This window comes from Epinephelus lanceolatus, chromosome 23 (genome assembly GCF_041903045.1).
Source record: "Epinephelus lanceolatus isolate andai-2023 chromosome 23, ASM4190304v1, whole genome shotgun sequence".
NCBI classification, from domain to species: Eukaryota; Metazoa; Chordata; class Actinopteri; order Perciformes; family Serranidae; genus Epinephelus; species Epinephelus lanceolatus.
Window position 1 is genome coordinate 11,018,135 of NC_135756.1, and position 18,613 is coordinate 11,036,747.

General features: G+C 43.6%; 1 protein-coding gene across 10 annotated transcripts in view; it reads left to right on the plus strand.

Annotated features, from left to right (window-relative positions):
- magi2a (membrane associated guanylate kinase, WW and PDZ domain containing 2a) overlaps positions 1–18,613 on the plus strand; it is a 403,568-nt gene that overhangs the window by 269,617 nt on the left and 115,338 nt on the right. For all 10 annotated transcript variants that reach the window (XR_013490407.1, XM_033614587.2, XM_033614582.2 and 7 more), the window contains 2 exons: positions 296–506; positions 10,366–10,445. Coding sequence is in view for 9 of the 10 variants with exons in the window: in XM_033614587.2 (XP_033470478.1) it covers positions 296–506; positions 10,366–10,445 (291 nt within the window). In the remaining variant the exon portion in view is untranslated. The remainder of the gene's footprint in view (positions 1–295; positions 507–10,365; positions 10,446–18,613) is intronic.

The following is an 18,613-nucleotide window of genomic DNA, read 5'->3' on the forward strand; positions in this document are numbered from 1 at the left end:
TCTCTCTCAATCTCTATTGTCTCTTCTGCTTTATTCGCCTTTCTGTCTTGTTAACCTCAATCATTCCCTCTCCTGCCTTCACCCCACTCACCTCTCTCCCCTGAGTCGCCGCTTCACCTCACCTTTTTCTAATCATCCTTTCCGTTTTTTTTTTTTTTCTCACTCCGCCCGAATCTCAATCAGCCTCTCTCTGTGCCTCCTGCGTCTCCTGTCCTCGCTTCACCTCCCTTGTCTTTCACTCTCCTCCCCGAGCGATATGTCGTGCCTGACTCATTCTGCTCTCCTGTCACCTCAGAGTCGAGCGAACATGAGGACAAGAGTACAGACGCTTCGGGGGACATCGTCCCGCAGAACATCCCGACCGAGGCCCCACCCGAGGCGCCCAAAGACGACGGACAGTCCCCGAAAATGACCCTACCCAAACCAGAGGAGAATGACGAGCTAGGGCCGCTGCCCGACAACTGGGAGATGGCGTACACCGAGAAAGGAGAGGTCTACTTCATAGAGTAAGTGTCATGGTTACATCTAACCCCGATCCAGGACTGATGAGCCTGGATAGTTTAGTGTCACACATTAAACTCACTGCAGAGGGAACTCTGAAAATACAAACTCACCAGATGGTAGGCAATCTTCTTAGCAACTTTTAAAGGAGTAGTCGTTGATTTTTATGGCCACTTGGAGCCAGCGTAACAAGCTGTAAACACAACAGTGACTTAGTATCATCTATAAAGTTGATATAATAAATGTGTTAGCAAGCAGTGCCTATTCACAAATCCAGCAGGCACGAAGCAACAGTAGCATTTAGTAGGGCCAGAGCTCCATTGTAATGCAAGGAATTAATATTCTCTCAAATTAAATGCATTTTTTAGAGGCTGCTGGAGCTCAAAAACTCATGAAACTCACTGCATACATTAGAAGTGGTGATAATTTACATCTGATATGAGTCTCTGACTGAGGTGTGGAAAGCTGGCTCGATAGCGCCTGTAAAAGACCTCCTGACGTACTCGTACTCGTTTTCCTCCGCTTATCCGGGTCCGGGTCGCGGGGGCAGCAGCCTCAGCAAAGAAGCCCAGACAGTCCTCTCCCCCGCCACTTCCATCAGCTCTTCCGCGGGAACCCCGAGGCGTTCCCAGGCCAGCCAGGTGATGTAGTCCCTCCAGCGTGTTCTGGGGCGGCCCCGAGGTCTCCTCCCGGTTGGACATGCCCGAAACACCTCCCAAGGGAGGCGTCCGGAAGGCATCCTTACCAGATGCCCGAACCACCTCAACTGGCTCCTCTCGATGTGGAGGAGCAGCGGCTCTACTCCGAGTCCCTCCCGGATGTCTGAGCTCCTCACTCTATCCCTAAGGCTGAGCCCAGCCACCCTGCGGAGGAAACTCATTTCGGCCGCTTGTACTCGCGATCTCATTCTTTCGGTCACTACCCAGAGCTCATGACCATAGGTGAAGGTTGGAACGTAGATCGACTGGTAAATCGAGAGCTTCACTTTTTGGCTAAGCTCCCTCTTCACCACAACAGACCGGTTAAGCGTCCGCATCACTGCTGACGCCGCCCCAATCCGCCTGTCAATCTCCCGCTCCATCCTACCCTCACTCGTGAACAAGATCCCGAGATACTTAAACTCCTCCACCTGAGGAAGGACCTCCCCCCTGACCTGGAGTGGGCAATCCACCCGTTTCCAGCTAAGGACCATGGCCTCAGACTTGGAGGTGCTGATTCTCATCCCAGCCGCTTCACACTCGGCTGCGAACCGTCCCAGCAAGAGCTGGAGGTCACTGTTCGATGGAGCTAGGAGGACCACGTCATCCGCAAAAAGCAGGGATGAGATCCTCCCATCACCGAACCCGACACCCTCCACCACTCGGCTGCGCCTAGAAATTCTGTCCATAAAAGTTATGAACAGAACCGGTGACAAAGGGCAGCCTTGGCGGAGTCCAACCCTCACCGGGAACAGGTCCGACTTACTGCCAGCCACGCGAACCAGACTCATGCTCCTTCGGTACAGGGACTGGATGGCCCTTAGCAAGGGGCCACCAACCCCATACTCCCGGAGCACCCCCCACAGGATGCCCCTGGGGACATGGTCGTAAGCCTTCTCCAAATCCACAAAACACATGTGGACTGGTTGGGCAAACTCCCATGCCCCCTCCAGCACCCTGGCGAGGGTAAAGAGCTGGTCCACGGTTCCGCGTCCAGGACGAAAACCACATTGCTCCTCCGTTCTAGTCTTAACCCAACAGGAAGTCAGCTATTGAGACTTTACTGTGCATTTTTTTGCCATTTATAGGTGCTGTACTTTCACAAACTCCCCTTAGAGAACTAATCAGATCAACTTCAGATTTGGTCAGTAAAATATAAAGATCCTAATGATGAAAGTTGTTAAATTTGTGGCGGCCAGTTTGCATGATCTGCTATAAACAGGAAGTTGTTGTAAATTGATTGCGCATCGTCCAATCTGCCCCAAACGTCTCATGCTTGATAAGAATCCAGGCCTGAGGACATCTACATGCCAATTTTGTGTCAGAGTAAATGCACCAACGTCTGACTACAGGAAGTAGACCTGGGGCCATATTCACAAAGCTTCCTAGTACTATGAGTTGCTCCTAGTGATGAAATTCTAAGAAAATTCGTAGAATTCAGACATACATAGAATTTCCCCTCAAAGTTAAGACTAAGTCCTTATAAAGATAAAAGTTATTCACAGAGCATCTTAGACCTTAAAAGAGCTCCTAAGGTGAAAAACTGTTAGGAGCAGGGAGGAGGACTTTCAAGAGGTTTAAGAGTTTCCAAAGCAGAGGAGGAAATGGTGGAGACACAGAGGTCGGAGAAATATTCTCCAAACGCTGGATGACAGTAAGACAGTGATGATAGCATCACACAGTTGCTGCCAATTTTTCAGCTGCACATCCATGATGTGAATCTCCCGTTCCACCACATCCCAAAGGTGCTCTATTGGATTGAGATCTGGTGACTGTGGAGGCCATTGGAGTACAGTGAACTCATTGTCATGTTCAAGAAACCAGTTTGAGATGATTTGAGCTTTGTGACATGGTGCGTTATCCTGCTGGAAGTAGCCATCAGAAGATGGGTACATTGTGGTCATAAAGGGATGGACACGCTCAGCAACAATACTCAGGTAGGCTGTGGTGTTTAAACCATGCTCAGTTGGTACTAAGGGGCCCAAAGTGTGCCAAGAAAATATCCCCCACACCATTACACCACCACCAGCAGCCTGAACCGTTGATACAAGGCAGGATGGATCCATGCTTTCATGTTGTTTACACCAAATTCTGACCCTACCATCTGAATGTGGCAGCAGAAATCCAGACTCATCAGACCAGGCAACGTTTTCCAATCGTCTGTTGTCCAGTTTTGGTGAGCCTGTGTGAACTGTAGCCTCAGTTTCCTGTTGTTAGCTGACAGGAGTGGCACCTGGTGTGGTCTTCTGCTGCTGTAGCCCATCTGCTTCAAGGTTGGACAAGGTGTTGTTGCTTCAGAGATGGTCTTTTGCAGACCTTGGTTGTAACCAGTGGTTATTTGAGTTATTGTTGCCTTTCTATCATCTTGAACCAGTCTGGCCATTCTCCTCTGACCTCTGGCATCAACAAGGCATTTTGGCTCACTCACTGGATATTTTCTCTTTTTGGGACCATCCTCTGTAAACCCTGGAGATGGTTGTGTGTGGAAATCCCAGTCTTGACCATGTTGCTGCGTGATTGATCGACTGGTTATTTGGTTAATAAGCAGCTGAACAGGTGTACCTAAGAAAGTGGCCGGTGAGTGTATACATATATTCAGTAGTGCAACTTAAAAGTAGTAAAACAAAAAAGACTCTGAGTGGTGCAAAGTAACAAAAAATGTTATATTCAGAATTTGTGAAGTATAAAAGAAACTACCAAGCGATGGTTTTCAGACAGCCTCTCCTATGAGCAGCCTGAGGAGGCGTGTTCCAGCCTTTAGAGATCGCAGGGTGAGTTTGTATTTTCATTCTTCTGCAACAAAATTAAATTCAGCCTCAGTTACTAGATTAGGGCTAGGTATCATCTAAATGTACTTCTCTATATTCCCTTGTGTACACACACACACACACACACACACACAGACGGACCATAATTGATGCTTGGTGGTTTAATGAGATTTAGAGATCCCCAGAAATACCGTGCTACAAAGAACTCTGTTATACAAGCTTTAAAGTTTAATTCATTGGAGGTGTTAGCTTTTTACAGCAGCAGTAAAAACGGTGGAGGTGAGTCTTTGTTACATAAGAGTAATGGAGTTGCTGTTTTTGTGGTAGAGGTGGCGAGGGAACTGTATCTCCACAGATGTGGTCATGGCTTCAACTAATGTAGCCATAACAGGAAATTATCCTGCTATTAGATATTATTTTATTGCACCAATATATCATCACAGTCATTTAGGCTAGATTTCTCCACAGCACTGATTGAATCCCAGCACACTTGAACGCATCACAAACTGCTCAAAGCTGCACGGCAACACCAGACTAAGAGATGAGACGGCAGCGATCGTCATCCAGCCAGGCACATGTTGCGTCGTCTCGTCTTCTCGCCACAGAGGGAGACTTTTAATTCCCTCTGCTGCCGACGACTCACCATGTGTCTCCTCCCCTCAACAGACAAACCTCATGCTCCCACGCCCATCAAGCACATTACACAACTAATACAGTTAGCCCACTGAATTTGCGGCTTCAACTTTTTTGTCTGGGCGTATGTGATGCCGTGCCAAAGTGATAGCGGCTGCCAGGAGGATGCTCGCCTTTGATTGGCCTCCATACGAGATCAATTCGTTTACCTACAGCCCTTGAAGTGAGGCGGCTGAGGAGTGGAACAGAGCGAGATGGAGATGGAGGTGGAAGGGAAAGAAAGTGATAGTGATTAAAAATGGTAGATAGGAAAAAAAAACGAAAGGTGAAGGGAAGGACAAGAAAGAGGAAGCAGAAGTAGGTATTTATGCTATAAATAGTAATAGATGGCAAGTGAAGAGACGGAGGAAGAGCAGGGGAAAGAGTGAAATGCTTTGGAGACAAATCAAAAGCAGAGCAAAACAGACTTTACCTTACCTTGAACTGCACTTTATTTGGCTCTATGTTTGGCGTGGGCCTTAATCTCCCACTTTCATCTATGTTTAGAGATGGCAATGTCCGTCTGTCGGCTCACCACTTTCATCCAGACTCAAGTAGCTCAGTTTTTTCTTGTAGCGCCACCGACTGGTCTCAGATTTCACCTGTCTGACATACGTCAACACCCTGGTGCCACCACAGAGTTGACATTTTGGTTTTGAGTAAAGTGTCTTAACTAATATTGGGCATATTACTAATAGATTTAGATCAGTCATTTACGTTCCCCTCAGGATGAATTGGAATAATTTTGGTGATCCATTAAGGGAATACTTCACGCACTAAGTGATCATTTGTGTATCAGTTACTCACCCCATGTAACACTGAGTCATGAAGAAAACTATTTTTTTCTTGCATGCCTCCGTGATAAGACAAAAATCCAAACACAAAGGAAAAGCTTGCTGAATTGAAATTTAAGGGGCAACTGCATTTAAAACAGCAAACCTAAGACTCACACAACTCGTGCAGTACAATCCAAGTCTCATTTATCCAGTTTTGTGCTCAGTACTTCCCAAAGATATGCATTTTCACTAAAACCTTACTATTTAAAGCACCTCCACATACATACTGTGCCTGAGACCGTTTGAAGTCTTTAAATAGGAAGGTTTTAGTGAAATGCACATGTTTGGGAAGGACTGAGTTAGGACTAGATAGCTGAGACTTGATTATATTGAAACGGAAACCTCCAGGGCTGAAAAATGAAGCCAACACCGAAGTGCCAAAAACTGCAGTTCCTCTAATGTCCACTTGAGGCTGGCTCCAAGAGGGAGTCAATCTCCATAGATACCCATATTAAAATGCCTGACTTTACAGCAGAAATAAACATGTTTACAGCCCAATTCTAGTCTCTATAGCTAATTTCAGAATTCATGACAACTGTACATGGGATGAACTATTAAATATCTCACCCGTTTAAATATTATTATGGCTAAAATTATACATAATTAAGGCTGGGGACTTTGAAGGACAGGCTGCCAATAGTGTCCTCACCTTCTCAGTCAGATCAGCCCCTAGATTCTCCATTGTGCCAGCCTCTTGCCAAATATGGTCACTTAAAGCTCCAAAAAAATCAAGATGGTGACGGCCGAAATGCGGAGCTCAAGGCTTCAAAATGGGAGTCCATAAACCCATGGGTGATGTCACAGTGGCTAAGTCCATTATCTTCACAGTCTATGATTATATTGCACGAGCTGTGTGAGAGTTTTTTAAACAGATGTTCTAATGTAGTTTTGCTGTTGTTAAGCACGGTACCCGCTATGACTTTATTTCATGAAGAATGTTCACCACTTTTGGATTCTTTGTTCACCGTGGAAGCAGGAAAGAAAAACAACGTTTTCTTCACAAATTTAACAAAACACGTGGTGGGTAATGAATATACATGGATATACATGGATATATTGATTTATAGTTTAATTACTGATTTAAAATCAAGTGCTGCACTGCGTTACCTTTAAAACGTCACTAGAATCACATTATACACACAGACCAGACCAGCATCACGTCATCACCAAGGCCATGCCCCATTTTGGTGGAAAGAAAAATGCCAACAAGCTGTTGTCTAGCGGGTGAACACACTGAGATTTGAGGCACTTAGTATTTGTGAATATTCACAAGCTATGTTTCCATCCAAAAGTGATTCGAATCATTGGGAAATGCGCATTAAAAGAAATACGAATCCTGTGTGTTTCCATTAAATGTACGGACTTTGGTGAAAACTACAAACTTCAAAGAGTTTTCAGCAGAACCGGAAACAAAACAAGTCTTGCATTCTTCTTCTTCTACGTTTTCTGGCGGTTGGCAACCTTAATTCGAACATAACTGTTTCCATCCCCCGTTTTGCGAATCAACATTTTTTCGAATCAACCAAAACCTGGCTAAAGCGAGCATATTTTATTTTGTGCGAATCAGGGGATTTTAATTCGAATTTTGGCGTTTGCATCATAATTTTCCAATGCGATACTTCTAAATGCGCATCTATACAGGCTGATGGGAACATGGCTACTGTCAGTCCGGATAACTAATATCTGGCCACTGTGTTGGGTCATTTGGGCAGGGAAAACCTAGAGCGCCATGGCAGCAATCGACCTTAATTTATAAATAAATAAAGATTAAATTAGAATAAAATCGTCCATGTCCAGTTGTGAAAATTTGTTAGTGTGTGTGACTGGATTCAGGACATATTAAACAGTCTTATGAGCCAACTGCTGCTGCTCCTCTGTCCGCTCCGCTGTGGAGAGGGTTTAGGCAAAATCACAAACAATTATGTCGTCATTATATTCTGTTATCCTATGGACTTTGTTTTTGGAGTTTTCTGTTTGTCTTCCTTGTTTCATGTTGTTCATTCATGTTGAATCTGTTTCCTGTTTTATTTTGTAGATTCTTTCCTCATGTGTCGTGTCTGGTTTTACTTCCTGTCTTTGTGTGTTCTCCCGCCTGTTTTCTGTCACACCTGTCTCGTTAGTCCTTCCCTGTTCCCAGAGTCTTCCCCTCACACCTGTTCTGTATTAGTCCTGTTTGCTCCACCCTAGTGTTCAACTCCACACCCTTGTTGTTACCCAATCCCAATTTCCCTCCTTTTGCCCGTGTCCTCCTACTCCAGCTGTGTCTTGTTCTTGTGATTAATTTTCTGTGAATATATACCTGTGTGTTTCTCTTTGTTCCTTGTTTGTTCGCCCTGCGTTCATCCCTGTGTTCTTGGTGTCGTTTCCTGCTACATTCCTTGGCTGGTAGCTTGTGTTTTGATTTTTCATCATATTTTTCCTGGTTGGTTTTCACTCTGGTTTTTTTGTTCTGCTTTCATTTGGACTCTCTGTTACCTGCTTGTTCCGAATGTTTTTTATCAGCTGCTTTAAACCCACCTGCTGCTCTGCACTTCAACAAATGTTTGTTTGACAGGAAATAAATGTGTACATATGTGTCACAATTAAACACATGTCAAATTGCATTGACATCTATCTATAGTAGTGGTTCCCAGCTGGTGGTTCACAGTCCAAACGTGGGTCCTGGGTCCTTTCTGAATGGACTGCAAGTGACTTACCCTGGAAATCCAGAGTTCTCGCGAGAGCACAATTTGAATTTGCTCAGCGAGTCACTCTGGCAATCAGTAATGATGCTCATTACCCATGCCGTTGGAGCCGAGCTGCACCAATCACATTGGTGTATCTGATATAGGCGGGCCAGAGGCGAGCTAAACAGATGACGACAGCGCTGCGACGACAAAGTCCGGAATCAGTCAGTAAACATTGCAAGATGGCTACGGATGAACACCAGTTGTTTGAAACGGCTTTGGCCGCTACAATGAACGAGTTAGACTTGGCTTTTTCTCTAAAAGAGGAACAGAAGACGGCGCTCGAATTTTTCCTTTGCAAGAAGGACGTTTTTGCTGTTTTGCCGACCGGATACAGCAAGAGTCTAATCTATCAGTTAGCTCCACTGGTAGCTAAGTGTATACGTCACCCCGTGTATTGTTCTGATTGGTCGTAGTGTTATCCAATTGCGTGCAGCGATATTTTCAAATGCACGCTTGGTGCCGCCCCTCGAGTTGGGCCATTTGCATAGATTTGGGTCTGGATTTCCGGGCTACAAGTGACTCGCAAACGTGTCAAGTTTGTAAAACAGACTTTATTTTTAAGTACAGTGAATTCCGGCACATAGCTTTTATATTGAAGTGCCATTTCCTGCTGTGGATTGAGTGACTAATGGACAGCTGCCTAACAGAGGCAGCAAACTAGCTCGAGGACATGGCCAAACACAAGTATGAGTGGACCTTGAACTAATGACTAAAGAGAAATCTGGGCAACACGGTGACACAGTGGTAAGCATTGTTGCCCCACAGCAAGAGGGTTCCTGGTATGGAACCCATGGTGGGCGTTTGAATCCGGGGTGAGGAAGCCCCTCTTTGCAGAGTTTGCATGTTCTCCCCATGTCAGCGTGGGTTTTCTAAGGGTGCTCCAGCTTCCTCCCACAGTCCAAAGACATGCAGGTTAATTGATGACTCTAGATTGGCTGTAGATGTGTACCCTGCCTCTCACCCAATGTCAGCTGGGATAGGCTCCAGCACCCCTTTGACCCCCAACAGGATAAGTTGCTACAGAAAATGAATGAATGAATGAAAACTGGTCCCCAGGGCTGGACCTCTTGGGAAGCACTGATCTTTAGGATCTTGGTTTTCTTTCCCCCAAAAAGCAGAGTAGCCTTAACTTTTTGTGAAATACCCATATGTGCCGGTTTTGGTCTGTGGGGATTTGCAGCTAGTTTTCGGCAGGAATGTCTAATGAGTCAGTTAAGTTAGCAAGCGCTAGCAGTTTGATGATCCCCAAATGCCTATGAAGTGTGTGTTTAATAATGCACTGTACTAGTTTAATAAAATCATGGAAATGAAGTTTTGAAAAAGTTTTGAAAACTCCTTGGTAACAATGTGTGGGAGCCCTGTATGTGAGATGTGTTTTCAGTTTGCCCCTCTGCTTCAGCCAAAACAAAAAGTAATTAATCCAACTTTAATATCTGCACAGATTTATATTTTACTGCACTTTTATGTTTTATTTAACCATAAATTGTTATTCCTGTCATTGGCGCAGCCCTGTGATCTATGTCTTTAATGTTGAACTGCAAACGCAGCTTCCTTCGGGAAATAAGTAAAAGTTGAAAGTCCTGAAAAGAACAAAGACACAAGGACGCCTCTTTACTGCGTCCTCTTCCTTCATCCTCTTACCTCGGGTTCTTACTGTAGGCACTTTGTGTACAGACACACCCCCCCGCCCCCCTTACTGTCATCATGAAGGGAGGCCATTGTGGCTCCGGAGCTTCAGACGAAGCCGCGGAGATGCGTCGAGTTTCCCTGGCACATCATATCTGATCTAGATCCAGCTCTCTGCCCGAGGCTCTGGATGAATCTGCCAAGCCCACAGCTGTTCCCCTCCATCACTCCCTCAGTCACCCCTCTATCTGTTTCTGCCCCTGCTCTTCCTCCTCCACCCGCTAATGAGAGACAGTAAGCAAATTAAAAGTATCGATTGCCATTTTGTAAACCTAAAGCTTTTTTTTTTCCCTCTCTGCTTGTCACCTTTTTTCAGAGGCAGGCACACAAGGGAGTCTCATCTTTCCTCTCTGAAATGATTCTCCAGCCGAATTAAGAATCCACCAACCTCCTTCTCGCTTTCTGCCAAGTCTCCTCTCTCTCGCCATCTATCACACTCCCTCTCACTCTCCCTCTCTCTGTCGTCTCTTCACAGCCACAACACCAAGACAACATCGTGGCTGGACCCGAGGCTAGCCAAGAAGGCAAAGCCGCCTGAGGAATGCAAAGAGGATGGTGAGTACTGCGTCTTTATCTCCTGTTTTTGCCTTTCCCTGTGATTTATTTTTTTGCTATTCACATTCATACATTTTAATACACAACTTCCACACAGTGTTTTTTTTTTTAAGATTTTAACCTTGCCTGCTGATCTGAAGAGATGAATGCATGCGAGACTTCAGTTTGGAGGAACATTTGCTGATTTTTGTGTGCCAGTGCGGCGTTTTTATATTTTCTAGGACTTGTATGGTGACAGTGAGTGTGGGGATAGGAAGCCCCGTGATATGTGTGTTTAAAGCCCAGGTCCAGAGAGACTGGAGGTTACAAAGACTTCTTTATTCTCAACTGAGAGAGAGATGTGGAGTGTCCTTCACCCGCCCACACACACACACACGACAAAACACACACCAAAAAGAAAGGAGAAGGATGAATGTCAATGCAGCAGGGTTTATAGACGAGCGTACATGTATACGAGCGCGTCATCTATCTCTTTCGCCCTCGCCCTCACTCCCCGCTTCCCCCATTCGTCTTTCCTTTATGTGTGCGACCGAGATGAGATTTATCGCCTGAGTTATAGACAGGGAGGTAGTGGGGCTGAGAAAAAGGACTGGATTTTGGAGATGGACGGAGACAACAAATGAGGAATGACAGTCGCTTTTTTTTTTTTTTTTTGAGTGTGTGTGTGTCTGTGCGAGTGTTTCGGTGTATGTTCACAGCAAGAGGGGTGGAGGTGTTTGTGTGCATATTCCTGGTAAATGCGTAACCACGAGGATAGAGTTTCTCTAAAAATACATTTGGCAGTCAGACAGACGTACATGCAGACAGAGACAAACAGACAAGTGCAAACGTTTGCTTAAACCTGCCTCGTGTGTCAGGTTTGTGGCTGCAACTAATTGTTGTTTTCATTATCAATTAATCTGCCTGTTAGTTTCCTGATTTATTGTTTAGTACACAGACCCAAAGGTGATGCCCTCAGACTGCGTATTTAGTCGAACCAACAGTCCAAAACCCCAGAAGATTTCAAGTTATGTTTAACAAAGTCAGTCCGCTAGTTTGGTCCAGACTTTAATACCTGGAGAACTATTGGAATCTTTGTTATTCATTAAAGTTCCAGTGTGAAGGATGTAGGGGAATACATTGACAGAAATGGAACACAGTATAAAAAGTATGTTTTCTTTAGTGTATAATCACTCAAAAATAAGAATCTTTGTGTTTTCGTTACCTTAGAATGAGCCGTTTATATCTACATGTGGGGCGGGTCCTCATCTACGGAGATCACCATGTTGCACTGCTATGTTTTTACAGTAGCCCAGAACGGACTAACCAAATTAGGCCCTAGATAAGGCCTTTTACGTTTTCATCGGCCACCGTCGTAAGCAGCCCCTCTGCTACCAGAGCATTGTAAAAACACTGATTTTGTAATGTGAAGCTGCTTTATTTAGTGTTTTTACTGGTTTAAATACCCTGGTCCATTTGTTTTGAAGAGGAAGAGACCTCAGTGGATAATTCGGCTCCTGGTAAAAACCTCCTGAACGTCTGGATCTTAAGTTAGCAGAGAAAAAAGGAGAGCACATTTTTAGCATTTGCTCGGCTAGCTGCCCCTCCTCGTAGGAGAAACACTGATTTGTAACGTCCATGTGCTTCATAAAGTGTTTTTACTGGTCTTAATCACCTGGTCCATTTGTGTTGGAGAGGAAGAGACCTCTGTAGATAATTCAGCTCCTGGTAAAAACTTCCTGAACAATGAATTCTGTTTCAGCGGATTGCCATCTGCAGTCGTCACTGCTGGATGCCACTAAATCCCTCTAAATCTTTCACACTGAGTAAAACATAAGAGAAGTCAGGTCCAGATGCACCAAATGCTCTTAACCACCCAAATCTGCCGAATGATGAAGCCCACCTAATCATAAAATAAAGGCACATGGCTGATTGTTTGTTATTAGCATAGCTAACGCCCCTTAAGCACTATATAAAGCCAGGTGTCGTGCTGTGTGCAAATACTCTGGCACACACCCATGGAGCGATGCAAGTGTGGAGGCACCGGATTTGACCGGCCTGAAACAAGGCTCCAGTGTTTTGCACAAATCTAAAAGCAGAGCTCCTGGCAGTGGTGTAGTGGATCATATACACAGGTATACAGTCTACACTCACCTACCAGCCATAAAGCCATTGGGATATACAGGAGAGTATACCCACCTCCTCCTTGGGTTTGAATCATGTGTCCCCGTGTTAACTGAGCATTTATGTTTTGTTATATGCCAAACATATGTTAAAAAAAATCACTATCAGGATGTTTTTACATAAAATGTGTCTGTCTGTCTATCCATCTATCTGTCTGTCTGTCTGTCTAACTATTCATCCATCCATCCATCATCTATCTGTCCATCCGTCCATCCATCCATCCATCATCGTCTGTCTGTCTATCTGTCCATCCATCCATCTATTCGTCTGTCTGTCTGTCTGTCTGTCTATCTACCTATCACTCGATCTGTCCATCTATCTATGCATCTGTCTGTCTATCTGTCCATCCATCTATCTATCTGTCCGTCTGTCTGTCTAACTATTCATCCATCCATCTGTCTGTCCGTCCGTCTGTCCATCCATCCTTCCATCATCGTCTGTTTGTCTGTCTGCCTGTCTATCTGTCCATCATCCATCCATCCATCCATCCATCCATCTGTCTGTCTGTCTATCACTCAATCTGTCCATTTGTCCATCGATCCATCTGTCTATCACTCAATCTGTCTATCATCTTTCTGTCTATCTATCTGTCTGTCCGTCCATCCATCATATTCCATTTCACTGAGAAATATGTCACAGCGCAAGTGCTAAAGATGCTTGAACTTTTGTTTCGTGGGGACTTTAACTGGGATAAATGGACCAGTAGTGTTTAATCGCCCACAAATGTAATAATTCAATCATAATAATTACTCAAACACAATTGTCAAAATTTGATTATACGATATTCAGGCATTGATTTTTGTTCCTCAGATTTAAAACTTCTTTTTCCTTGCGTGGGATGAGCAATTTGTCGACTCTAAAAATACATACATACATAAGAGAAGAGCAAAAATAAGCAAAAATTGGTGAATGCCAGAAATCAATGGGTATAAACAGACAAAATATAAGAGGAAGTTTATTTGTGTATCACTTCCTGCTTGAGACCCAATGAATCCCAATGGCTTTTCTGTCGGTGCCTCCATGTTGACATTTGTACGTTTGAGTGAAATATCTTGATGACTATTGGCTGGATTGCCGTGACGTTTGGCTGACACATTCATATTCCCAACAAGATAAACTGTAATCGCCTTGGTGATCCCTTAACTATCCATTTAGTTTTAATTCATCCAATACTTTGGTTAATGTCCAAATACCTGCAAGCTAAAGACATTCCCATCAGCCTCAGCTATAGTTTGGGTTTGGTGCTAATTAGCATGCTAACAAGCCAAACTAACATGGTGAATATGATAAATGCTATGCCTGCTGAAGATCTAGCATGTTAACACTGTGAGCATGTTAGCTGCTGATGTTAGCATTTATGATTAGTCGATTAATCGATCAGTTGATTGACAGAGAATTCGTCACCAACTTCAGGTTTCGGCCTGTTGGTTGGAAAAAAAATTATGATGAGCATTTCTCACTTTTTTCGAGCATTAGTAGACTAAACGATTAATCAATTATCATGAAAATATTCGGCACATTAACCGATAATGGAAAAATAATCATTATTTGCAGCCCTGTTGCAAGAGGCTTGTAGAGGCTAGCATGACTGTATACCCCTAGCTTTGTTGTTTGGTAGATGTTTATGAAATTGTTTATCAACTAATAAGTCAATCAACTGTCGTTGTTTCTAGAAAGTTCAGTAGTTCCTGTTACTCACCAACAGGGAAGTATGCCGAAGTCTAAGATTCAATACTTCAGAAGACAGCTTACTTGATAAAATCTTAGTCGCTATTTGAATTCCTGTACACGTCTGCTACCGCGAGCAGGATAAAACAAATGTTAAGATGTATTTGCCGATAGTGTTTGACTGCATCAAGATAGAGTGAGAGGAGGAGAAATGGCTCCTGGTCTGAAAACATTTGCTCTGTGCGTAGTGGCATTAAACATGGGGGCTTCTTCCTGGTGACACATCACCTATTTTATCTTTTCAAAAGAATTACCTTTCCCAATCTCACATTTTATACAAAAGACCTCCTGTGTCGTCGCCGATCTCCCCGTTCCCTCTCAATCTTTCGACATTAAAGGGAGAGAGATCTCAGAGATGATGAAATGACACAGAAACAAAGGCAGAGAGGCCTGTGAGGAATTAGTCAAAATGTAATTGCGCTTTTATCTCCAGCACTTCCAATCCTATTTATCCTCCAAGGACGCTCCACAAGAGGAGATGTGCTGATATTTGTGAGGATTGTTATTGATCTGGTTGGGCGACTAATCCAGTTAGTCCCAGTTGAGGGGAATGTGGTGCTTAATGGTGGCTGCAGGTCTGTAAGTGAGTAGACAGACATCACGATTGTTGGGCCAATTATAGTTGACTTTTTGACCTTTGTTGGACCAAGTCACTCACATCCTGAGTCAGTTGGAGTTGCCTGTCTGGACATGAAATCATTCAGTGGTGTTTTGGGATTCTAATAATTGCTTTGCTCTGTTACTTTGCTTTATTTTTGCACAAATTCCACCCAAAATAAACACAAAAACATTTTAAGCCTCGCGGTAGAATGGCTCTATGAATGGCAAAGCCAGCCGGTTGGTCTGTTGCTCCACCACTTTGGTCCAGACTGAAATATTGCATGATCATGGACTACTATTATGTTTGGCGCACACACTTATGTTGTTAACAAGATTAATTATAATAACTCTAATCTCTTAAAGGTACCCTTGACTCAAAACTTTGTTCTCTTATGTTTTTGTCCCCTTAAATATCTGACCTTGACTATACTAACTTGTGTCTTTGCTAAGCTTCTCTGGAGCTTCCTTCCACTATCAACCAAAACCCCCACTGTTGCAGATCTTATCGTACATTTCACAACCATTAATGCTGTGTCAGCGACTGCCTACAAACTAGCAAGCTAACAAACAACATAAATAAAAGATGCTAACTACACTTGTCATTCTGATACATCTGCTAGTCGCCAGTTTGGTGCAACAGACTCAACACAACACCTGAATCTTGGTCTGACTGAGGCTCAAACATGTATGACTGAATCTCTCCAAAGTTTCCTCCAACATTACCATACACCAGTGTAAAGCTCTTTCACGGATCAACCTAGTGCGAGTAGCGCTGGAGAAAGGCGAAAAGCAAAAACCTATTCCAAGCAGCAGTGGTGGGCGGGGCAGAGGCCAAATCTAGAATTCTCAGTGAAGGTGAAAGAGTAGATCTTTTTTTCTTCCGGACCCTTTTCAGCATTTTTTAAACTATTATGTGGGAAAACATTTTAAACAAAATATTAGTGTTAATATGCTTAAAACGTGTCTGGTGGGGGAATTAAAATTTTCATTTAGCTCTATCATAAGATTAAGATTTTAGTTTGTCCAATACTTTGATTTATGATCAAATAGAGGCGAAGTGAACGTGTGCCCCTCGTGTTGAGGTCAAGATACTATGTCGGTGAAGACTCTCAGTCATCCAGGTCATGGTCATCTTAGGTGCTATATCATAGGCAACTGGACTTGCTTGAGTTTCTTGAAGACGTTCCACCTCTCATCCAAGAAGCTTTTTCAGTTCTAGAGGACTGGTGCAGAGTCGCAGGCTTTAAATTCGGTGTGGGTGTGAACCCTTACACAGTCATTGAGGTCACTTGTGAGTCATTGATCCACTCAGCCATCTTGCGTGCTGTTAGGGTTAGATGGGTCCAGGTGAGAATGGGTGAGCAGGGAGAAGGGGCAGCAGTAGCTCAGTCCATAGGGATGCCACCTGGACCAAATATATATACACATATTCTCCTGTCATGCCTAGAGCACTGTGTAGGTACAAAAGGTGAGAATGGGTGTTAAGTCCTCTAGGGGAGGAACCCAATCCACCTACAGTGCAGTCAGTCAATCAATACAATACAATGCAATCTTGGGATCCCTCTCTAGATGATTTAGCACCCATTCACACCTGAACCCATCTAACTCTAAAGGCACACAAGATGGCCGGGTGGGTCAACGACTTGTATGTGACCTTAAAGACTCTGAAACCCTAAGCTAGCACATGACCTCAATGACTGTAATGGTTCGGATGAGAGGCGAAGAAAACTCAAGCAAGTCCAGTTGCACTTAAAATAAACCGTGATACAAGAGAAGGAGCCAATCACAGACTGGAGCACATTCAGGGACACCACCATCGACACCACCAATGACATAAATGTCTGTGATGGATTATATTTGTTAAAATTCCCAAAACTACAGTTAAATCATTTCACTGCCAGAAACCATTTACCAATTACCAGAATCATCCAGGATGCCATAATCAAGCTGCAGTTGTAGTTTGTGTTAAGTGCTAATAAGAAAATGTTAGCATGGTAACACGCTAAACCAATATGGAGAACATGGTGAATTATACCGTCTATTATGAGCATGCTAGCTTGCTGACGTTAGCATTTGGCTCTAACGTCACAGTGTAGCCTCACAGAGCTGCTAGCATGACTGTAGACTTTGTCTTGTTGGGGGGTGTTTATCTTTGATTTGCAAGGTTTCTGTTCTCACACAGATTCAGGGTGTTTGTTAGTGACATAACTAATCATAGTCTACCTGTCTGTCACTCTGTGTGATGTCCTCTGTATTTACACAGTTGTTCAGTGTTTGCTTCTTCTCTTTCACTGTCAGCACTAAAAGTGTGTTCCCAGTTTCAGGGGGTTTTGTGTAAGCAGCCATATGAGAGGTGTGTTGTTCACTCCAACCTTCCTCAGCCTGGTGGCACCAGCCACCCCGGAGAGCTGAGCTCAGTTAGGGGAGAGAGAAAAGCTGCCTCTGTAAATTTGGTATTGATTGGTGGAAAAAGTAGATGTGTGAGTCCGTGTTTGGACCTGAGCCACGCTCTGATAAGCGCTAACAGGATTGCAGGGTGGAGTCTGTGAGGTGTGACGGGACAACAGGCTGAGAGGAGGAGAAATATAGAGTATGGAGGTGAACACAAACAGGCGCACAGTAAATACAAGATGTGAGATACATATTTAGGTTCTTCACGTAGACGTAGCAATACCACAATATACTGCACTAAAAATACAACTCCTGCTGTCAGAAATGTGCTGTTACAGATTATCTGAACTACTTTATGTGGAGGTAAATCCAAAAGTACCTGTATGCTGGCATAATCCCTCAATGCATAGGAAAACTGAGTGCACACAGGTGCAGCAAGCTTGGTTGGTGAAAACCCAACCAGAGAGTTGAGCTGTAAACTGTGATAAACAACAAAAACAACAAAATCTCAGCACCAAACTTAGTAAGTTGTTATTACCAATGGAAAAGATGGACAAAGCAATGAAAATGAGGCCTAACTATCCTTTTAAAGTATTCAAAATGTAGAATTTGCTTTATGTTTTATATACAATATCATTGGATTGTTATTACTCAGGTATTCATTAAGCTTATTTTACCTACTTCAGTGGTGGGTAGAGTACTGACAATCTACGCTCTTGTAAAAGTATAATTAATCCCATAGAAATGACTCCGTTAAAGTAAAGTTTACCTGGTAAATACATTACTCAAAGTCCAACATACCGTTAAACTTCAATTTAGGCCAGTCCCTTTTACTAGCCTGGTGTTGCTATACATTTTGACAAATAAAGACCTCTCTCAATTAGAAGTCTGGTCTGGTTGCCAAGGAGTTCATTGGATGTATGAAACCAGATTGTTGACCACCCACTTGAGCGAACAATTAGGAAGCTGTTCAGATCGCACATACAATTATAAATGCTTAAACCTTTGTTTATATGGAGATGCTACACATTGTTAGCGTGGTTGATTTAATTTAACTGAGACCATGAAACCAGAGAAGAGCGTAAGTCATTCAGATTTACCACTATGACGAGAAAACAAGTGGTAATTCCCTTCATCTGAGGCAGTCATAGTCTGAGTATGCGTCCATTCCTCGATTACCCTGTAAGTTATTTATATTCTTTAAGTCCGTAAGGGTCCTCAGATCAAAACAATCAGTGATTTTCATAGAAATTAATCCAAGTTCTGAATATTTATTGGATATTTTA